General features: G+C 39.7%; 1 protein-coding gene across 2 annotated transcripts in view; it reads right to left on the bottom strand.

Moving 5' to 3' along the window:
• Window positions 1-394: 394 nt before the first annotated feature.
• The window catches only part of scai (suppressor of cancer cell invasion), a 97,235-nt gene continuing 78,362 nt past the window's right edge, over window positions 395-19,267 (bottom strand). The window contains exons 13-17 of one of the 2 annotated variants that reach the window (XM_078426037.1): window positions 15,130-15,211; window positions 8,278-8,350; window positions 7,221-7,394; window positions 6,084-6,184; window positions 395-2,696 (exon numbers count right to left, since the gene is read on the bottom strand). In XM_078426037.1, coding sequence (XP_078282163.1) covers window positions 2,550-2,696; window positions 6,084-6,184; window positions 7,221-7,394; window positions 8,278-8,350; window positions 15,130-15,211 — 577 coding nt within the window. In that variant the 3' untranslated portion in view covers window positions 395-2,549. The remainder of the gene's footprint in view (window positions 2,697-6,083; window positions 6,185-7,220; window positions 7,395-8,277; window positions 8,351-15,129; window positions 15,212-19,267) is intronic. The other variant, XM_078426038.1, reaches the window with a different exon arrangement.

Below are 19,267 nucleotides of genomic sequence, written 5' to 3'. Positions count from 1 at the left end.
TCGAACGAGTCTTTAGAATGAATGAATGAATAAGTTTATTGGCCAAGTATGCATATACAAGGAATGTGTCTTGGTGCTCGCTCCACTCACAAATGACAACACAAACATACAGTTAACAATTAAGAATAAAGCATAAACACATCAAAATAATAAGGATACACCATTACGCCATTACGTAATTGGAAGCTCCAGTATTACACCCATTTAGCAAGTTCTTTAATAAGATCACAAGCTTTGATGCAAATTAGATATGACCATCATAAAACTGTTCGTTTTAATCACTCTCTAATAAAAGGAATTTTCAGGACTGCATCCTGATTTTAATATTCAATTTCAACATCACTGACAATGTGCAATTAACTGTTCTTTAACATATGAAGAACTAAAATTGCTTTTGGATTCTTTTTTATTGTGCCTTTTGTTTGAGGATTGAGTAATACATATTTATTACAAACACACAATAGAAACAAAAATGTACAACAGTTAAACTACTTTAATCACAAGACATAATATGCAGACAGTGAGAATATTTTCTCCAGTGTGTGCCATCTGTTTATCTTTAAATATAACTAAAAGTATAGAACTCTGCCTTCATCTTGCATTTTTTTGCTTCAAGATAGTAGCAAAAGATCACACTTAAATCAAATACATGCACGCATTGATAAGCTGCAGCTCAGAGGTCTGGCTGCACCAAGTGAATACAACATGATTCACAAAAAAATCCTCATTTAAAAAAACTTTAAACAATCTTCCTGTTGCAATTATTTACATATTAATTATTGGCCACTGTTAGAACTTTGGAAGCAGAAAGCACTGTCAGCACGACAATGCTCTCATGTCTTTTGGCCAGTAAGAATTGTCACAAAGCTGCCTTCTTTTTTTGAAATTATATTTTAGCCAAAATACATTTAGACTTTAACAAGGCAAATTCAAGTGACTGAATATTGTATCATTAACATATTAAACCAGATCTACATGATGCTTTGATAGTCACTAAATATTCATATCAGAGATATTTCACACAATACAAGTCCAAAGTTGTTTCAAAACAGAAGATGACAAGTAAATTAATGATTCCAAAAAAGGGATCATAAGCATAAACAGCATCTTTAAAGATTGTTATTTATCACAGCCAAATTAAATATCTATTGAAGAAAAAATAACTTCCTTTATATAATGCAAATACAGAAAGTATATTTGGAAAACATGAATGTCAAAGCATTGACACAAAAAACCCTTGTTTATTTCAAGTATCTACGTATAAAAATGTAGCAGCGTCATATGGCTAAAAGAAAAGTTAGTTATGCAGTACAACACTAATAACCATAAACTGTGTGAACACAGGGTTATTGTGCTGAGAACACAACACACTTTTCAGCTTCTAATTTCTACTAGTCTTTCAGGCACACAACATTAAATTATAGCTGCTAGTAATTTTACAACTAAAACTGTTTCTCTTTCAAAGAGGAAACACGTGGGGTATATTTGTTGAGTTTATCTTTCATATACTTAAAATAATACTTAGCTGCGAAAGTAAACAATTATTTTGTATGTACACATATTAACCTGTAATAAGTGAAATAAGATCCAGTGTGGAGTTTGTACATTCTCCCTCCTTGTGAGTGTACGAGTTCCTTGAACATCCAAATATGTGCAGGTTAGTAGGTTAACTGGCCACTGTAAATTGACCCGATTGTGTAGGCGAGTGATACAATCTGGGGGACATTGATGGGAATGAGAGGGAACTAAAAATGGAATTAGGTTAGGATTTGTATGAGTGGAGACTCAATGGGCCGAAGGGCCTACATTGCATCTCGCTACAGCATTCTGTAGCAATTCTGCAAAGAAAGAAAATATGGACATAGACACAAACCTACCTTAATCTTCTGGATTTTATATTGAATGTCTCCTGGTAGTGATTCTCTGACAGAGCATGCCCAACAGTCTCAGGGCACCATCACTACTCAATGCACAATGGTATACAGTATTCCAGGGCATGTAGTCCAAACTGCAGTAAGATACAGCAAGTGTGCTGGGTCCCCATAAGTATACCAAAAAATATCAAAGGGACGAATTAATAAGATCAAAACCAGAACACAATTAACCAGGATACACAAAATGAACACCATGTCACGGGCAATTGGTCATTTTATAGATAGATATTTTTTATACATATCTGCTGCCAAGAGATAATTTATAAAACTCTCAAAATGACACCCTAAACATCTGGGTGTTTCACTGATACACAGAATGAGTCAAAAAGCTTCTATTGCTTTAGTTGTAAATGCCCTTTTAGTTACTTGTCTACTAATCATCTTTATACTTGTGTCCTGCCGTGTTAATGGTTTATTCACAACACTGTTACTACACTCCGACTATGGAACAAGCATCAACTATTGAAACAACATCTTTTGAAGATCCAAGAGTCTGCAAATTTTTTTGACCAAAAGGACTTAAGGTTTGAAAATGAAGTGCCTTGGTTATCCTACACATAAACACAAAGAAAATAATCTTCTTCAGGAGCAGTGTCCTCAAAGTAAAACATTGTTCTAATATTCATCAGTGGTCTTTTCCAGGAAAAGGTTTCGAACGTCCAAAATGGAAGCCAGTTCTAGAATGTGATTCTGAAGAACAGGATTCTCCACACTGTCTTCTTTCTGCAGCTGTGGATATGTTTCTGGGTAATTCCGAGTTTCCTTTGAATTGTTGAGGGAACAAAAGCAGTAGAATAAACAGCTGCGCAAAGAATCAGATTTAATGTTGCACTTTTGAACTCTTCATACTGGAACGTATCTCAGCTCAAGACAGTCTCAAGTTTATCAATAGACTCAGTTTTATAGCTCAAGTAGGATTTAAACAAAATGAGAAAATCCAGATGAATAGCTAAGATCTAAAGTGCAAAGAAGTAGGGTACAAGGTACAATATAATCCTGATGTGTAAATACACCCAACACAGAGTACAACTGAGAAAAAATAACAGATAAAAGCACAAAGGACCCAACCTCTTGAGCAATGAAGGGTGCAGGAATTGCTTGTTAAAGATATGGCTCATATGCAAACTGTTTGAAGCATTTCATACATTCTCAAGATGCATGAGCAATATGAACAGTGGAGCAGATTAATGCTGAGGACAGTGGAAAGAAAAAAAGTGTGAAGCAGTTCCATGCATGATAAGATTCACTTGTTTGAATTCATGGCCTAATTCCTACCTGATCTCACAGACTGCTTTTTACTGCAACAAACGTCAGTGTTTGAGGAACAACTCCATCACTAGGGCTTCCACTATCCTACTGTCAGAACTGCCAATGACATGGGGTTGATGCGCCAGGACAGGGTGAATGGGACAATGGGGTGGGTATATCTACGTGGCCTGCCTCCTCCCATATCAACAGGTGGAACTTCTTTATTCCTCAGCCTCTGATGCCTGCTCAGTCTGCAGATACATTAAACCCTCATTATGAAGGACCATGGGGGTGGGGGGTGGAATAGTGTTCATTTGTCCACTATAACAGAGCGTATATATGACATTTCACATGTAGAGACCCAACAATGACGTTTAGGCTGAGCAAGAACTGCGCTAACAGAGGTGCCATTTTTCTGCTGAAACATGCTGGCGGCGGAAGATCTTGCCGAGGAAGCTGTGTGGGCTGGGGGTGGCGTTGGCTGGCGCGGACAAGGAAGCGACCGGGAGCAGTGTCAGCAGCCACGACTGAGGATGGCCTTGGCAGTCCAGTCTGGCAGTGAAGTTCGGTTGGTCAAAACTGTTATAAAGAGGTGTGCAAGTTCTTTGAATCTGCCACTTACTGCTGATCTTTGTGACATTCATTCATACTCTCACGGTATTTTTTTTTCATTGTGTGCAAGTAGTACTGCTATAACAAGATAGTTGTGTTCCTCAGAAACCTCAAGTTTTGGAAAATCATGTTATAAAGACAATTGTGTCAATGTAAGAACAGGGGTTGGAGGCTCGAGTTTCAGACTCACAATCACGGTTACTTTCCCCTGTGGGACTTCCAAAAACAAAAGTCTTTAAAAAAGAAATAAGTTTATTTTTGTTTCTGCAAGCAAAAAGTGCTAAAAGCACTACGTTACATTATTTAATAGGGTTTGGTTACACGAGTGGCAATACGATCATTTGTTAATTTCAATGGCCTCTGGCAGTGAAACTAGCAGCTTAAGAAACAATGGTGTCTGATTACTGTGGGGACATTACAGGGAAACAGGTATTTTGTTCCCAAGACTGTTTAAATCCAAGATAGACACAACGAGAGATGTAGGCAAATATAGATAAACATACAGAAACGTAAATTGGAGGAACAGCATCTCATATTTCACTTGGGCAGCATACAGCCCAGTGGTATATTGATTTCTCCAATTTCAGGTAGCCCCGGCATTCTCTCTCCCTCTATCCCTCCCCCATCCAAGTCACATTAGCTACTCGTTTTCACCCAACAAACAGCTAACAATGGCCTGTTTGCTTTTATCATCGTTACTTTTTTGCAAATCTTTAATTCATTGTTCTTTGTCTCTCTACATCATCTTCTATATTTCTCGTTTCTCTTATCCCTAATCAGTCTGAAGAAGGGTCTCGAACCGAAACGTCACCCATTCCTTCTCTCCAGAGTTACTCCAGCTCTTAATGTTTATCTTTGGTTTAAACCAGCATCTACACTGTTTAAATCCAATACAGCTTTTATTTCTGCTTGTCAATTTCTAAGGTAACTTTTCATGTTCTGTGATGCCCATGAAATGTAAATAATGTTTCCCAATTCATCACTCGTGTTATATCCCATACATGTTATGGAAACACACATTATAACAGACTTGTATCCTATTGCATTTTGCCAGCACTACTTAATCTCCCTAATTGCACATACATTTGGTTTATTTCCTGCATGTGCCTTTCCATCCACTTTTATTCCGATTCTTTTTCAAAGCTGTCCAGTCTCAACACGGGAACTGCACCCAAAAAAACAGATGTTGGAAATCAGAAAGTTTTTTAAAAAGTAGAAAATGCTGCAAGTACTCAACACGTCAAGCAGCACCTGTGGAAGATAATGGTTTATGTTGATGATCTTTCTTTGGAGCTGATGGCTGTTTCTCATCCCATGCAGATTTGTAGGTTAATTGGCCTCTGTAAAATGCCCCTATTATGTAGAGAGTGGATGTGAAAGTGGGATAGCATGGAACCAGTGTGAACAGGTGATCAATGGTTGACATGGTCTCGGTGGGTTGAAGAGCTTGTTTCCACGCTGTATCTCGAAACTAAACACTCTTTCCTTATACCTGCTGCATTGTATTCTGCCTTTACCTCAGAACAATCTTTAATGAGGCAATGTAATCTGTTGAATCTTTCTCGCATTGTCGTTTTTATTTCAGAATAGCATTTACAGAGATTTTGCTTTTTATTTGGCGTTTTATCTTGGTTCTCTCCACAATATGCAATGCAACGGCTCACCAAGTCTCCTTTAACAGCATCTCCCAAACTCTAGGCTCATACGGACAAGGGCAACAAGTGCATGGAAATGTCACCATCTTCAAGTTCCCCTCCAAGTCAAACTCCAGCTAGATTTGGAAATATATTGCCTAATCTCCATCGTCACAGGTGCAATGTCCAAGAACTCTAAATGCATTTGTTTCAAGTGCAGCAATCAAGGCAACTCACCAGCACTTCAAGGGCAACCAGAGATGCATATTAAATACTGCCTTTCTCAGTAACACAGCGAATGAATAACATTTTTAATATGGTTACAGAACACACAGCCAAAGCTGACCCGAGACACAAGGAACTGCACATGCTGGAATTTTGAGTAAAAAACAAAGTGCTGAAGTAACTTAGTGGGTCAGGTAGCCTCTGAAGAAGGGTCCCAACCCAAAACATGAGCTTCCAATTCCCTCCACAGACCTGACCTGCCAAGTTCCTAAAGTACTTTGTGTTTTACCAAAGCTGACCATGTTCTCATGTGTGAAAAACTCTTTCTTTCTAATTAATGGTACTGCAGATACTTTGTACAAGATATATGACCAAATTTATACGGTCAGTTGTTGTTATATTCTTGAAGATCAAAGGAGAAAAGCCTTACCCTAAACATTTTGTGCAGTCTCATGGATGCAGAGCAGAGAACAAACCGGGTCAACAATAATCGAAGAAAATCATCGCCAAAAAACTGGAGAAATGCTTGATCTGTAAAAAAAACGATTAAAATGAGTGAGCAGGCAATGAGTGGGGTTCTGACAGCTGATCAAGCATGTGAAATTAAGGACATAATAAACAGGAGCAGGAGTAGACTGCTTGTTCTCTTGTGACTGCTTCACCATTCAATATGATCAGGGCTGATGGTTTACCTCAGCACCACTTTCCTACATCAACTAATACCTGTTAGAAGATGCAAACAGAACTAAACCACAATCTATTGAGTGGTTAATGTAGCTATGCAATAAAAAGTTTTTCTAGATTTGTTACAGCAGTTTAAACCATTCAGATAATTTTGTATTCATGAATTAGTCTTCAATTTACAAATGCAAAATCTTTTGAGTCTAATCTTTACACAATTGTACCCTCAGTCAATTGTGCCCAGAGGAAAACACTGATATATAATAAGAGGGGTGATATCAAATTAGACACTGACACAGAGGATAATTCGTTGGATAAGCTGGCTGATGGGGTGGAAGGTGAGGACAAGGGAGATTCTGTCCTTGTTGACATGAGAGAAACAAGTTGTGCAGGAGCTCAGTGCTAAGTAAATGATTCATTATCTGTTTCCCCACATACCCTACACTCCCCCAAACCCTGAATGAGCAAGAAAACCTCCCTGATATTTTACATTGATAGAGTTCATGAACACAGCCAATCACCACACCTAAGAACAGCTCCACGTAGGGAATCAATATAGTTTACCAACTTCACTCACATCTGAAGAACAAATTCTATATGCACAAAATTGATGTTGAGAAAGTATAAAATTTACTTCCGTTAATAAAAGAACCCCAAATGCATGCTTTCTGCACTGAAAATGGCCCATTAATGTATCAGAATGGTACCCAGCACCAATGGCTGTGACTCAAATACTTGTCCCCCGTCTATATTTTTGGGAAGAAAAGTGCAGGCTTCGTCCTAATTAATTGCCATATTGGCACGATAAATGAGTCTTTACACTGAAAATAATTATTTTATTTGATCTTGAACCCTTTTGATTATAAACTATCAGGACATGACATACCCACGGTCCGTGATTTAGTCATCAGGTGAGCAATGTCTCTGTATATCTTCAGAAGGTATTCCTGACATTTATCCCACAATCCTTTTCTCATACTTGTGAGTCGGCACATGAAGAGAAATGCCATCAAAGGATTGTACAGAAAAAGGGTGAAAAGACTGCCTCGTTGAGTTTGATCTGCAAAAAAGAGATGCAAATTTTATAACATTTTGGGAAGAATAATTTTTCCACTATGAGTTCTTAACACACCAATGCAAAAGAGAAATAAAATCCTTGACATGCATTGCTCATTGTGTAACTAAGACACAGTTCTCATTTTGGTTTCATTTAAAGTTACAGCATGGAAGCAGGCCCTTCAGTCCACGCCGACCATTGATCACCCGTTCACACTACTGTTATATCCCCCTCCCCACTTTCGGATCCACTCCCTGAGGGCAATCTAGAAGCAAATCAACCTACAAGCCCGCACATCTTTTGGGGGAAAACCAGAGCACTCGGAGAAAATCCACGCAGTCAAAGGGAGAATGTGCAAATTCCATGCAGGTCATGATTGTATCCGGGTTTCTGGTGCTGTGAGGCAGCAGCTCTACCTGTGCTGTTGTAAGGTTTATTTGGCTTTATTATAATTGCCTAGCTGCCAAATAAGTTGCTAAAATATTTAAATCAACCCTCAGCTTACTGTAATGCTCTAGTGTGTGTCTGATAATCACAAAGCCCATTTCTCGGGAAAACAATTTTTATGGTTTATTGACACCCACTGAGCAACTCCACTCCAGAAATCGTTTTCACATCTTTACCATTTTGCTTAAACCCATTAAATTGCAAACCTCAAATTTTTCTATTTCACGATTAAAAATGCAAGAGTTAAGCTTAATATAATCATGCTGTCAATATCAGATATTTAAATGGAACACATGATTTTGGAGCAATTTGAATTTTTTAGACTGGAAACTCAAAGCAACAGGGAAAGTAGCACTGCTCTGCCTTAGCAACCATGTGCAATAGCTAACTGGCATAATAATAGTCATGTATTTCAAATAGCATTTAAATGTGTTCGTACCTTGTAAACCTTTGGGATATGCTGTTGGGGAAAGTAGGCAAACTAAAGGCTGGCCAAACAAGTTGATAAAATTCTGAAACACAAAGGAAAATTACAAACTTCAACATGAGCACCTGAATGCCACTGTGAAATTGCACAAGACAGCAAGTTAACACATTTACGAGTTAATGGAGAGTATTATAAAATAACAGCAATTTTATTTTAACTCTTCATCTATGTTAATTGCAGTTTCTCAATTTAAAATGGTACATAATCCTATATGGATCACTCTTCATCTGCACTCTCCCCCAAGGTGGACCAGTTTCCCTCTTCACAACCCCAGTAGAAATATTTTTTTATTCCTTTTTCTTTCTGCTGCCCAAATTGGGTATATTTTCTTCCTGGAGACACAAGAGATTGGAGATGCTGGAAAGTTGTGCAAAACGCTGGAATTCAGCAATCCAGTCATAGAGCAAAACAGCTTGGAAACAGGCCCTTCAGCTCACCTTGTCCATGCCAACCAAGTTGGGATTCGGGACTAGTCCCTTTTGCCCGCATTTGGCCCGCATCCTACAAAAGCTTTCCTATACAAATATCTGTCCAAATGCCTTTCAAAAGTCGTAATTGAATCCACTTCTTTAGCTTCCTCCGGCAGCTCATTCCAGATATGGACTTCGCTACGAGTGAAAACGTTGCCCGAGGTCTGTCTTAAATCTCTCCCCTCTAACCTTAAACCTCTGCCCTGTAGTTTCTGAAACAAGCAGTATTTTTTGTGTTCTAAGCACCAGCTGTTTGGCGGTTTTGTTTCTTTGCAATTCCCTTTATTCTTTTTGGGAAATGGTGTCCCTCAACTATTTGAAAGTGATATATTGTTTTTAAAAGGATAAAAAAGATGGTAATGCTGTAAATTGTTAAAATATATGATGTAAACAAGAATGCACAGTGAGTAAAAGAGTCGTGAAATAGAAAATAATACTTTAAGAAAATAGAGGCAATCTGTGGGCATTATAAAGAAAAGCAACAGGATAACAACTTTTATTCTTAATTATAAGTAATAGAAGATGCGCTCCAGGAGAAGCTGAAGCTCATCTCAGCTATTTCCAGAAATCTGTTATGGATAAATTCTACACTGATATCCAAGAGGTGTAATCAGTAAATTAAATAGACACTTCCCAACTTGTGCAATAAGCCACTTACGTAAACTTGCATTTATGTGAACAATTCTCTACTCAGTTCCTGGTGCAATGAAGGCAGTTTGTAATTTCCTCAACATAGTACAATCACTCAAGTTTACATCAGAACCAAGCCAGCAATGGCAACGGTGCTCACCAAGAACGCCGCTCGCCACAGAATATGCCTCAATGGCAAGTTGGAACTCAAGCCGGTAATGGCGGCGGTGCTTACCCAGAATGCCGCATGCCCCAGAAAATGCCCCAGCCCCAGCCACAGCCAGATACTGCTGCGACAATTAATACTCTCAGTGAGTTATTTCAGGTTGGGGATGGCGGTTCTGACTTATGTAAAGGTTCACAGAACGTAACGCTTACGTACGTCAGGGAATGCCTGTAGCTCATAATGTTACTGTTTGCAAAAGCCTTAACAATTTGGAAGCTGAATGGTAAAAAATTATGACACAAGTTAAAAATAACAACAAACTTTGGTCCACTGATCTCTTGCCCAGAATGGCAGAGCACACAAAACAGCAAGGTTGGGTAGGCAGCAGGAAAAGTGAATTACTACCAGATTCCCCTGATCAATGAAACATATAAATATATTTCAATGAACATAGAGTTCTTTCTTTTGGATATTAATCATTATTGAGGAATGCAAAAAGATGCTTTAAAATATAGTCATTTTTGACTATCTTTCCATATCTCACTTTAATTTATGTTTTCTCGATATTTATGGAACTAAATATTATGTTTCACCTCTTAGATTTGTTTTCAGTAAGGGATTCTGTAATTTGTGTGATTGAGAACAAAACCATTCGTCTTTTCCTCGTAGGTCTCTTGTAGATGACTCTCTGCAGTTTCACATTTCCAACTACCATCAATCACAACCTAAACACTGTTGCAGTTACTCAACCAAGGCTACTTTGATAAGACGAACATGAAAAAATAACCAGGTCAAGCAATGAGGACACTGCCCACTGCAATTTTCCCTCTGGTCAAGACAGCAATCTGCCCTGGAAAAACAAACAAAATTCCTTAATTTCACTAAGGTTAAATCCTAGAATTTTTTACCCGACACTGGGATTTTTTTTTAACCAGAAGACCTGCAGTAATTCTGTGGTGCACTAGGTGGCACAATGAGTTGGTAGAGTGCTTGGACCTGTACTTCATAAGTAGTTACATTTATTGGTTCCAAGTCTTTCGTCAACGAGACATAAATGTTCTACATGGAGACTTGAACAAAGGACCCAGAAATCAGGATTAAGGGGAAAAACCTCTTGACCAAATATCGGATAGCCAAATGCTAAATAAAAAATTACAATGTCAAGCATGGCAAATCCTTTTAAATTGTGGTTGAGAAACATTTACAATTTTTACTCTGCATCTTGCCTCACCATACTTCACCTGTGAGTGCTGCACACATACAGTGGGAGGTGAAAAGAAAAATATTTCTCTTGCTGCCTTTGACATTTTGCACCTTAATGCAGAAAATGGTGCGATCACATTGGACGTGACGAAAATGTCAGAGAATGATGCGTTGGATACAGAGGCTGGTGGGATGAAAGATGAGGACCACGGATCCTCATCGTGTCTGGGGGGGGAGGGGGAGCAAGTAGAGAATTACAGGACAGAGGAGACGTGGGCGAGGGATCCATCTACACAGCGTAGTGGAAACCACGTTTACTAAAGAAAGAGGATGTTCTGGAATTGAAGGCATCATCATGGGAGCAAATGTAGCTGGAGACGTTGAGGACAGGGGATAATGTCTTTTCGAGAGGCAGGGTGGGAGGAAGTGTAGTCAAGATGACTGTGGGAGTCGGAAGGTTTGTAATAGACGTCAGTTGATAATCTGTCCCTTGTGATGGCGACTGAAAGATCAAGAAAGGGGAGAGAGACGTCGGAGATAGTCCAAGTGACCTTGGGGACAGGATGGAAGTTAGTGGTAAAGTTAATGAAATCAATGAGTTCTGCACAGGTGCAGGAGGCAGCCCAAATGCAGTCTCCGATGTAGTGGAGAAAGAGTTGCAGGATGGTGCCAGTGTACATTTGGAACAAGACCTGTTTGACACAACCAACAAAAAAGTCTTAGCTGCGGCCCACGGTATTTAGAGTTGAGTTGTGGGGCAGGAGCACGCAGAAACAATAGGTCTCCCAGAACAGTCCTGTACATGAATTTTAGGAAGGAGATAGAAGCGGGCAGTGCGGGGCTGGGAAATGATAAGTTTGGAGGTTGTTTAGGGGAGAACGCCAGAGGTGATGAGATCGGTTGTCACCTCTCACTTGTCAGGCTTGGTCCTGCCTTTCCTCTCTTCCAGCGTTCTTCACTCCACCCACAATAATCTAGCTGAAGGGTCCCGACCCAAAATATCACCTATCCATGTTCTCTAGAGATGACGTCTGACCCGCTGAGCTATTTCAGCATTTTGTGCCTTAATTTGTAAACTAGCATCTGCAGTGCCTTAATTCTACAAGGACTTTATCCACATACTTTGAAAGTACATCAACCCAGCTGTAGCATTTTTTTTTTAACACGCAGATAACCGACATGATAAATACATCCAAATGCAGATGCACTGTCATGCAGTGCTTATTAAAGTACAAAGAAACAAATGTAATCAAAACAAAGAGCATTATATTAAGCATAAAATGGGATAGATATTTTAATTTGGTTTAGTTTAGATACAGCGAAGAAACAGGCCATTCGGCCCACTAAGTCCACACCGACAAGCGATCCCCGCACACTAACACTATCCTATACACTAGGGAGAATTTTAAAAAAAATTACAAGCCAATTGACCTACAAACCTGTTCGTCTTTGGAGTGTGGGAGAAAACCGAAGCTTCCGGAGAAAACCCGTGCAGGTCACGGGGAGAACAATACAGACAGACAGACAGACAGCACCTGCAGCATCTGTACAGACAGCACCTGCAGTCAGGATCGAACCTGGGTCTCTGGCACTGTAAGACAGCAACTCTACTGCTGTGCCACTGTGCCGTAGACTAAAAATATTGACAGCCTAAAAATAAACTTAGTTAAACAAGCATTCAAAGCTGTTTTGTGGACTGCATGTTAATTCTTTATCTTTAATGATGACATTTAAACAATATGCTCACTTAATAATTTTTGACTTATTTTAGTGATGGTGGATTATTCCAAACAATACTTTGGTCAATAAGGGTTAAATTTGCATTGAACACATATGATCAGTATACGTGGTCATATTGTAGTACATTGAAGGAAGAGACAACACAGTGGCACAGCTGGTAGAGCCTCTGCCTCACAGCACCAGAGACCTGGGTTCGATCTTGACCTCGGATGCTGGCTGCATATAGAGTTTGCACATTCTCCCTATGACTGCGTGGATTTCCTCCGGTCACTTTGGTTTTCTACCACATCCCAAAGACTTGAGATTGGTAGGTTAACCTCATACCCTTAGAATGTAGGTGAGTGGTAGAACCTGGGGAGAGCTAATGTGTGGAGAACAAAAATAAATTAGATTAATGTACGATTTTTATTTAAGAGGGTGGTTAATGGTTAAGGCAGATTTAATCGACTGAAGTCACGACAGGTTGCACACGCAGGAATTCTGAGCAAAAGACAAAGTGCTGGGGCAACTAAGTGGATCAGGTAGCATGTGTGGAAGGAATGGACGAACAATACTTCTCAACTTTCCTTCAGTCTGAAGAAGGGCCCCGACCTATAATATTGTCAGTGGCCATTTCCCTCCACATATGCTGCCTGACCTGCTGGACTCTAGCACTCTGTTTTCTGATGGGCTGAAGAGCCTGCTTATGCACTTTATCTCTTTATCCCTCTAAGTGAAGATAGCAATGCTTGCTTGGTAATATAATGCAATAAAACAATTGTTCGGTTGAATTGACACCACAAAAAGAATGTTAAAATGGAAATCATAGAAATAATGGGAGGAGATTGGCTAATTTCACATTTTGAAACAAAGATTCACGGAGCTCGAGGTTTTTAAGCAATGAATAAAAGATCTTTCATATCTCAGTAACAGGCAAGACAATACAAAACATTCATTCCCTCCTACAACAATTATAATTCTTCCCCTCTCATCGCAGTTACTTTAACTAGGGCACAAAGAAAAGGAAATATCACAATTACAAATATAAGAATGAAAGACGAGATGGATAAGGACCAAATATGGATGAAATGGAATTAGCTTCGATAGGTAGTTTGGTCTGCATGGACTAATTGAGCTGTGCGGCACAGAAATGAATCTATAACAGAGATCAAGTTAGGGAGATATGCTGCTCACATCACACTTGTCAAACTGTGAAAGCGCATGGTGTTTTTTATTTCCAGTTGAGATACACCCATGATATGAATAATAACACAGGGAGAGTCGTGACTTGTTCAGTCTTAGCTTTGCATGTTCATTTTGTCCTCCCCTGAATTGTGGGAGGACGGAGGTGGCAGAAGTGATGACTCAGCATTAGGTTTTCAGAGCTCTTTATTTTATTAGAATCTGACAGAATTGCATAACGAAACTCACGACTGACAGTAAGGGGGCAACAAAACTTGCAAAAGGTACATAAATTCAAATACACAAACACCACAAGTTGGTATATAATTGAAATGCTTTGAATTTTTTTTGAAAACCACAAGTTAGTTCTTAATTAGTGTTCATAAGCAGAAGGGGAAGCAAAGATTAAAGTGTACAAACTGGTATCACAAAATGAGACTGAAGGGTCTCGACCCGAAACGTCACCCATTCCCTCTCCTGAGATGCTGCCTGATCTGCTGTTACTCCAGCATTTTGTGATACATTCGATTTGTACCAGCATCTGCAGTTATTTTCCTACACAAAGTGTACAAACTGGTCATTCATTCCACAAAAAGTGTGTATATTTTGTATATTGTCTAAACTTATTCTTCAATGTCACGACATTGTCTGTGACAAAATAAATGTACGCCGGTTTCTGTTTAAAGATATCTTTCCTGCTTCTCCCTTAATATTCCAACTATAACAACATTTAAGAGTGATTGGGACAGATATATGGATTGGAAAGGTTTAGAGGGATATTGGGCAAAGCATGGGCAGGTGGAACAAGCATAGATAAGTCATCTTGGTGGGCATGGGTAAGTTGGGGAAGGGTCCTGTTTCCGTGCTGTATGACTATTAACACTTACTGCCCTGCCCTGTTCCTGCCTTCCCATCAATGGAAATAATTCATCGTTATTTCCGCTCCCGCATTGCTCCTCAGATTTTTGAAATGTTCTTGTAACCAATGCAACGATCCTTAAGTGTAAAAACTCCCACATATCTTGATAAATTCCTCATGAAACCATATTGTATTTTTTCTTATTGTGGAATACCAAAAATTCCACATAACTAAAGCTTAACAGCATTACTCACTTGTTTTTATAGTTCAGGCCCCCAAAAGGGGGGAAAAAAGACAAGGAATTGCAGATGGAGGAGTCAGAAGGAGCAAACATTGAAAAATAAAGAGAGAGCAAAGAAAATTAAAAACAAATTTACTTTGTTTATGTACACTGTTACTTGAAAAGATTATGTACAATTAGTAGGTAAGAGAGCATCATATCAATTTAGAAAGTTAAAGCACCAGATTTATTGTAAAACAACAGCATGCAAAAGCATCGACAAAATTATATCTGTGTGGACAGTCATTCTAAGATCTAGTTTGGGAAGTCGTTTTAAAGAAGTACTTTCACTTACCTTGTATGCTATACTATTTGAAGAGTCGACAATTAAAAACAATGGTTTCCGCGTGAAAGGGAAAAAGTCACCAGGATGAAGACTAAAGGAAAATACAGAAGTATTACAACAATCTTAAGAATAACTTAGGAAAATAATTATGCCTTGTATGTATTAGTACATGCCAACAATGGGTGTTTGAAGTATAATGACAGAACATGTCATGGATTAAACCTCATTTTAGGGGATTTGTTATTTATAGTTATAGTTAATATACCTTGCAAATATAGACTTAATTGAACAGGGTAATCACTACAATGTATAGTGCCCTCCATAATGTTTGGGACAAAGACCCATCATTTATTTATTTGCCTCTGTATTCCACAATTTGAGATTTGTAATAGAAAAAAAATCACATGTGGTTAAAGTGCACATCTTGTCAGATTTTAATAAAGGCCATTTTTATACATTTCAGTTTCACCATGTAGAAATTACAGCAGTGTTTACACATAGTCCCCCCATTTCAGGGCACCATAATGTTTGGGACACAGCAATGTAATGTAAATGAAAGTAGCCATGTTTAGTATTTTGTTGCATATCCTTTGCATGCAATGACTGCTTGAAGTCTGCGATTCATGAATATCACCAGTTGCTGGGTGTCTTCTCTGGTGATGCTCTGCCAGGCCTGCATTGCAGCCATCTTTCGCTTATGCTTGTTTTGGGGGCTAGTCCCCTTCAGTTTTCTCTTCAGCATATAAAAGGCATGCTCAATTGGGATCAGATCAGGTGATTGACTTGTCCACTCAAGAATTGACCATTTTTTAGCTTTGAAAAAATTCCTTTGGTGCTTTGGCAGTATGTTTGGGATCATTGCCTTGATGTAGAATAAGTCGCCGGTCTATGAGTTTTGAGGCATTTGTTTGAACTTGAGCAGATAGGATGTGTCTATACACTTCAGAATTCATTATGCTACTACCATCAACAGTTGTATCATCAATGAAGATAAGTGAGCCAGTACCTTTAGCAGCCATTAATACCCAGGCCATAACACCCCCACCACCTTGTTTCAAAGATGAGGTGGTATGCTTTGGATCTTGGGCAGTTCATTCTCTCCTCCATACTTTGCTCTTGCCATCACTCTGATACAAGTTAATCTTCATCTCATCTGTCCACAAGATCTTTTTCCAGAACTGTAGTTGCACTTTTAAGTACTTCTTGGCAAACTGTAACCTGGCCTTCCTATTTTTGCAGCTAACCAGTGGTTTGCAGCTTGCCCTGTAGCCTCTCCATTTCGGTTCATGAAGTCGTCTGTGGACAGTGGTCATTGACAAATCCACACCTGACTCCTGAAGAGTGTGTTGATCTGTGGATAAGTGTTTGGGGATTTTACTTTATTACAGAGAGAATTCTTCTGTCTTCAGCTGTGGAGGTTTTCCTTTGCCTGCCGGTCCCTTTGCGATCAGTAAGCGCACCAGTGCTCTCTTTCTTCTTAATGATGTTCCAAACAGTTGATTTTGGTAAGCCTAAGGTTTGGCTGATGTCTCTAACAGTTTTATTCATATTGACTTCTTTGACTTTCATTGGCACAACTTTGGTCCTCATGTTGATAAACAGCAAAAAAAGTTTCTAACGGTGATGGAAAGACTGGAGGAAAGACTAGGTGCTGAGAGCTCTCTTATACCTGCATGGAGGAGGCAATTAAACACACCTGAGCAATTACAAACACCCGTGAAGCCATGTGTCCCAAACATTATGGTGCCCTGAAATGGGGGGACTATGTATAAGCACACCTGTAATTACTACATGGTGAAACCAAAATGTGTAAAAATGGCCTTTAATAAAATCTGACAATGTGCACTTTAACCACGTGATTGTTTCTATTACAAATCTCAAATTGTGGAGTACAGAGGCAAATAAATAAATGATGAGTCTTTGTCCCAAACATTATGGAGGGCACTGTATGAACTATACTGTAAACAATCTTTCACTCATGGGAAGTGTCAATCACTGTTATCTATCTGGATTCACACAGTGGCCAAGAATTTCAGGCAGAACCCCTTCTCCAAATGATATTAATAAATTAATTGTGTTTACAATGATAATCCCCATTTCAAGTCACGAACAATGAGAACAGCTTTTCATGTCAGTATATATTTTATGAACTTGGATTGTTTTTTCTAGAATATCAGAGGTTGAGGGAGACCGGAGAAATGTTGAATGAGAAGCATAGACAGGGTAGGGACAGCCAGGACCTTTACCCCACGGTGGTAATGTCGAACACTAGAGGGAATAGCTATAAGGTGAAAGGAGGAAGGATTAATGGGGATGTGCCGGGCGTTTTTTTTAAACAGTGTTTGTGGGGGCCTGGATTGCATCGCTTGGGGTGGTGGTTGAGGCAGATACAATAGCGACCTATTGGAGGCTTTTAGATAGGCACCTGGAAGTGCAAGGAATAGAGGGATATGGATCATGTACAGGCAAATAAGAACAGTTTAATTTGGCATCATGTTCAACACAAACATTGTGGCCCAAAGGGCCTGTTCATGTGCTGTACTGCTCTATGTTCGAAGAACTGAATTTAAACACCTTGACTGGGATGTTCACTTTCTTGTCTCTGGATGATCAGGTGAAACCACTGGATTGCTAGACCAGTAATTTAACACCACGTTTAAATCTGCTTGGGGCAGATTAAAGTATTTGGGCACACAGACAGCAGACACTATTGAAATCATGATAAAACTCATATGATGATTTTATAAATGTTTTGTTGCAACAATTTACCATCTGAGAGGTAAATTTGAAGCTGTAGATGCCTTATCTTTCAATATAGAAACATAGAAAATAGGTGCAGGAGTAGGCCATTCGGCCCTTCGAGCCTGCACCGCCATTCAATATGATCATGGCTGATCATCCAGCTCAGTAGCCTGTACCTGCCTTCTCTCCATACCCCCTGATCCCTTTAGCAAAAAGGGCCACATCTAACTCCCTCTTAAATATAGCCAATGAACTGGCCTCAACTACCTTCTGTGGCAGAGAATTCCACAGACTCACCACTCTCTGTGTGAAGAAATGTTTCTCATCTCGGTCTTAAAAGACTTCCCCCTTATCCTTAAGCTGTGACCCCTGGTTCTGGACTCCCCCAACATCGGGAACAATCTTCCCGCATCTAGCCTCTCCAACCCCTTAAGAATTTTATATGTTTCTATAAGATCCCCCCTCAGTCTTCTAAATTCCAGCGAGTACAAGCCCAGTCTATCCAGTCTTTCCACATATGTAAGTCCCGCCATCCCAGGGATCAATCTGGTGAACCTTCTCTGTACTCCCTCTAAGGCAAGAACGTCTTTCCTCAGGTTAGGAGACCAAAACTGCACACAATACTCCAGGTGCGGTCTCACCAAGGCCCTGTACAACTGCAGCAGAACCTCCCTGCTCCTAAACTCAAATCCTCTTGCTATGAATGCCAACATACCATTCGCTTTCTTCACTGCCTGCTGCACCTGCATGCTTGCTTTCAATGACTGGTGCACCATGACACCCAGGTCACGTTGCATCTCCCCTTCTCCCAATCGGTCACCATTCAGGTAATACTCTGCTTTCCTGTTCTTGCCGCCAAAGTGGATAACCTCACATTTATCCACATTATATTGCATCTGCCATGCATTTGCCCACTCGCCTAATCTATCCAAGTCACTCTGCAGCCTCCTAGCATCCTCCTCGCAGCTAACACTGCCACCCAGCTTCGTGTCATCCGCAAACTTAGAGATGTTCCATTCAATTCCCTCGTCCAAATCATTAATATACACTGTAAATAACTGGGGTCCCAGCACTGAGCCTTGCGGTACCCCACTAGTCACTGCCTGCCATTCCGAAAAGGACCCGTTTATTCCTACTCTTTGCTTCCTGTCCACCAACCAATTTTCTATCCACCTCAACACTGAACCCTCAATACCGTGTGCTTTAAGTTTGTACACCAATCTCCTATGTGGGACCTTGTCGAAGGCCTTCTGAAAGTCCAGATATAACACATCGACTGGTTCTCCCTTATCCACTCTACTAGTTACATCCTCGAAAAAATCTATAAGATTCGTCAGACATGATTTGCCTTTGGTAAATCCATGCTGACTTTGTCCGATGATTTCACCACTTTCCAAATGTAATG

This window comes from Rhinoraja longicauda, chromosome 31 (genome assembly GCF_053455715.1).
Source record: "Rhinoraja longicauda isolate Sanriku21f chromosome 31, sRhiLon1.1, whole genome shotgun sequence".
NCBI lineage: Eukaryota > Metazoa > Chordata > Chondrichthyes > Rajiformes > Arhynchobatidae > Rhinoraja > Rhinoraja longicauda.
The sequence above is the reverse complement of the archived record's forward strand: the minus strand, read 5'-3'. Positions and strand labels throughout refer to the sequence as shown.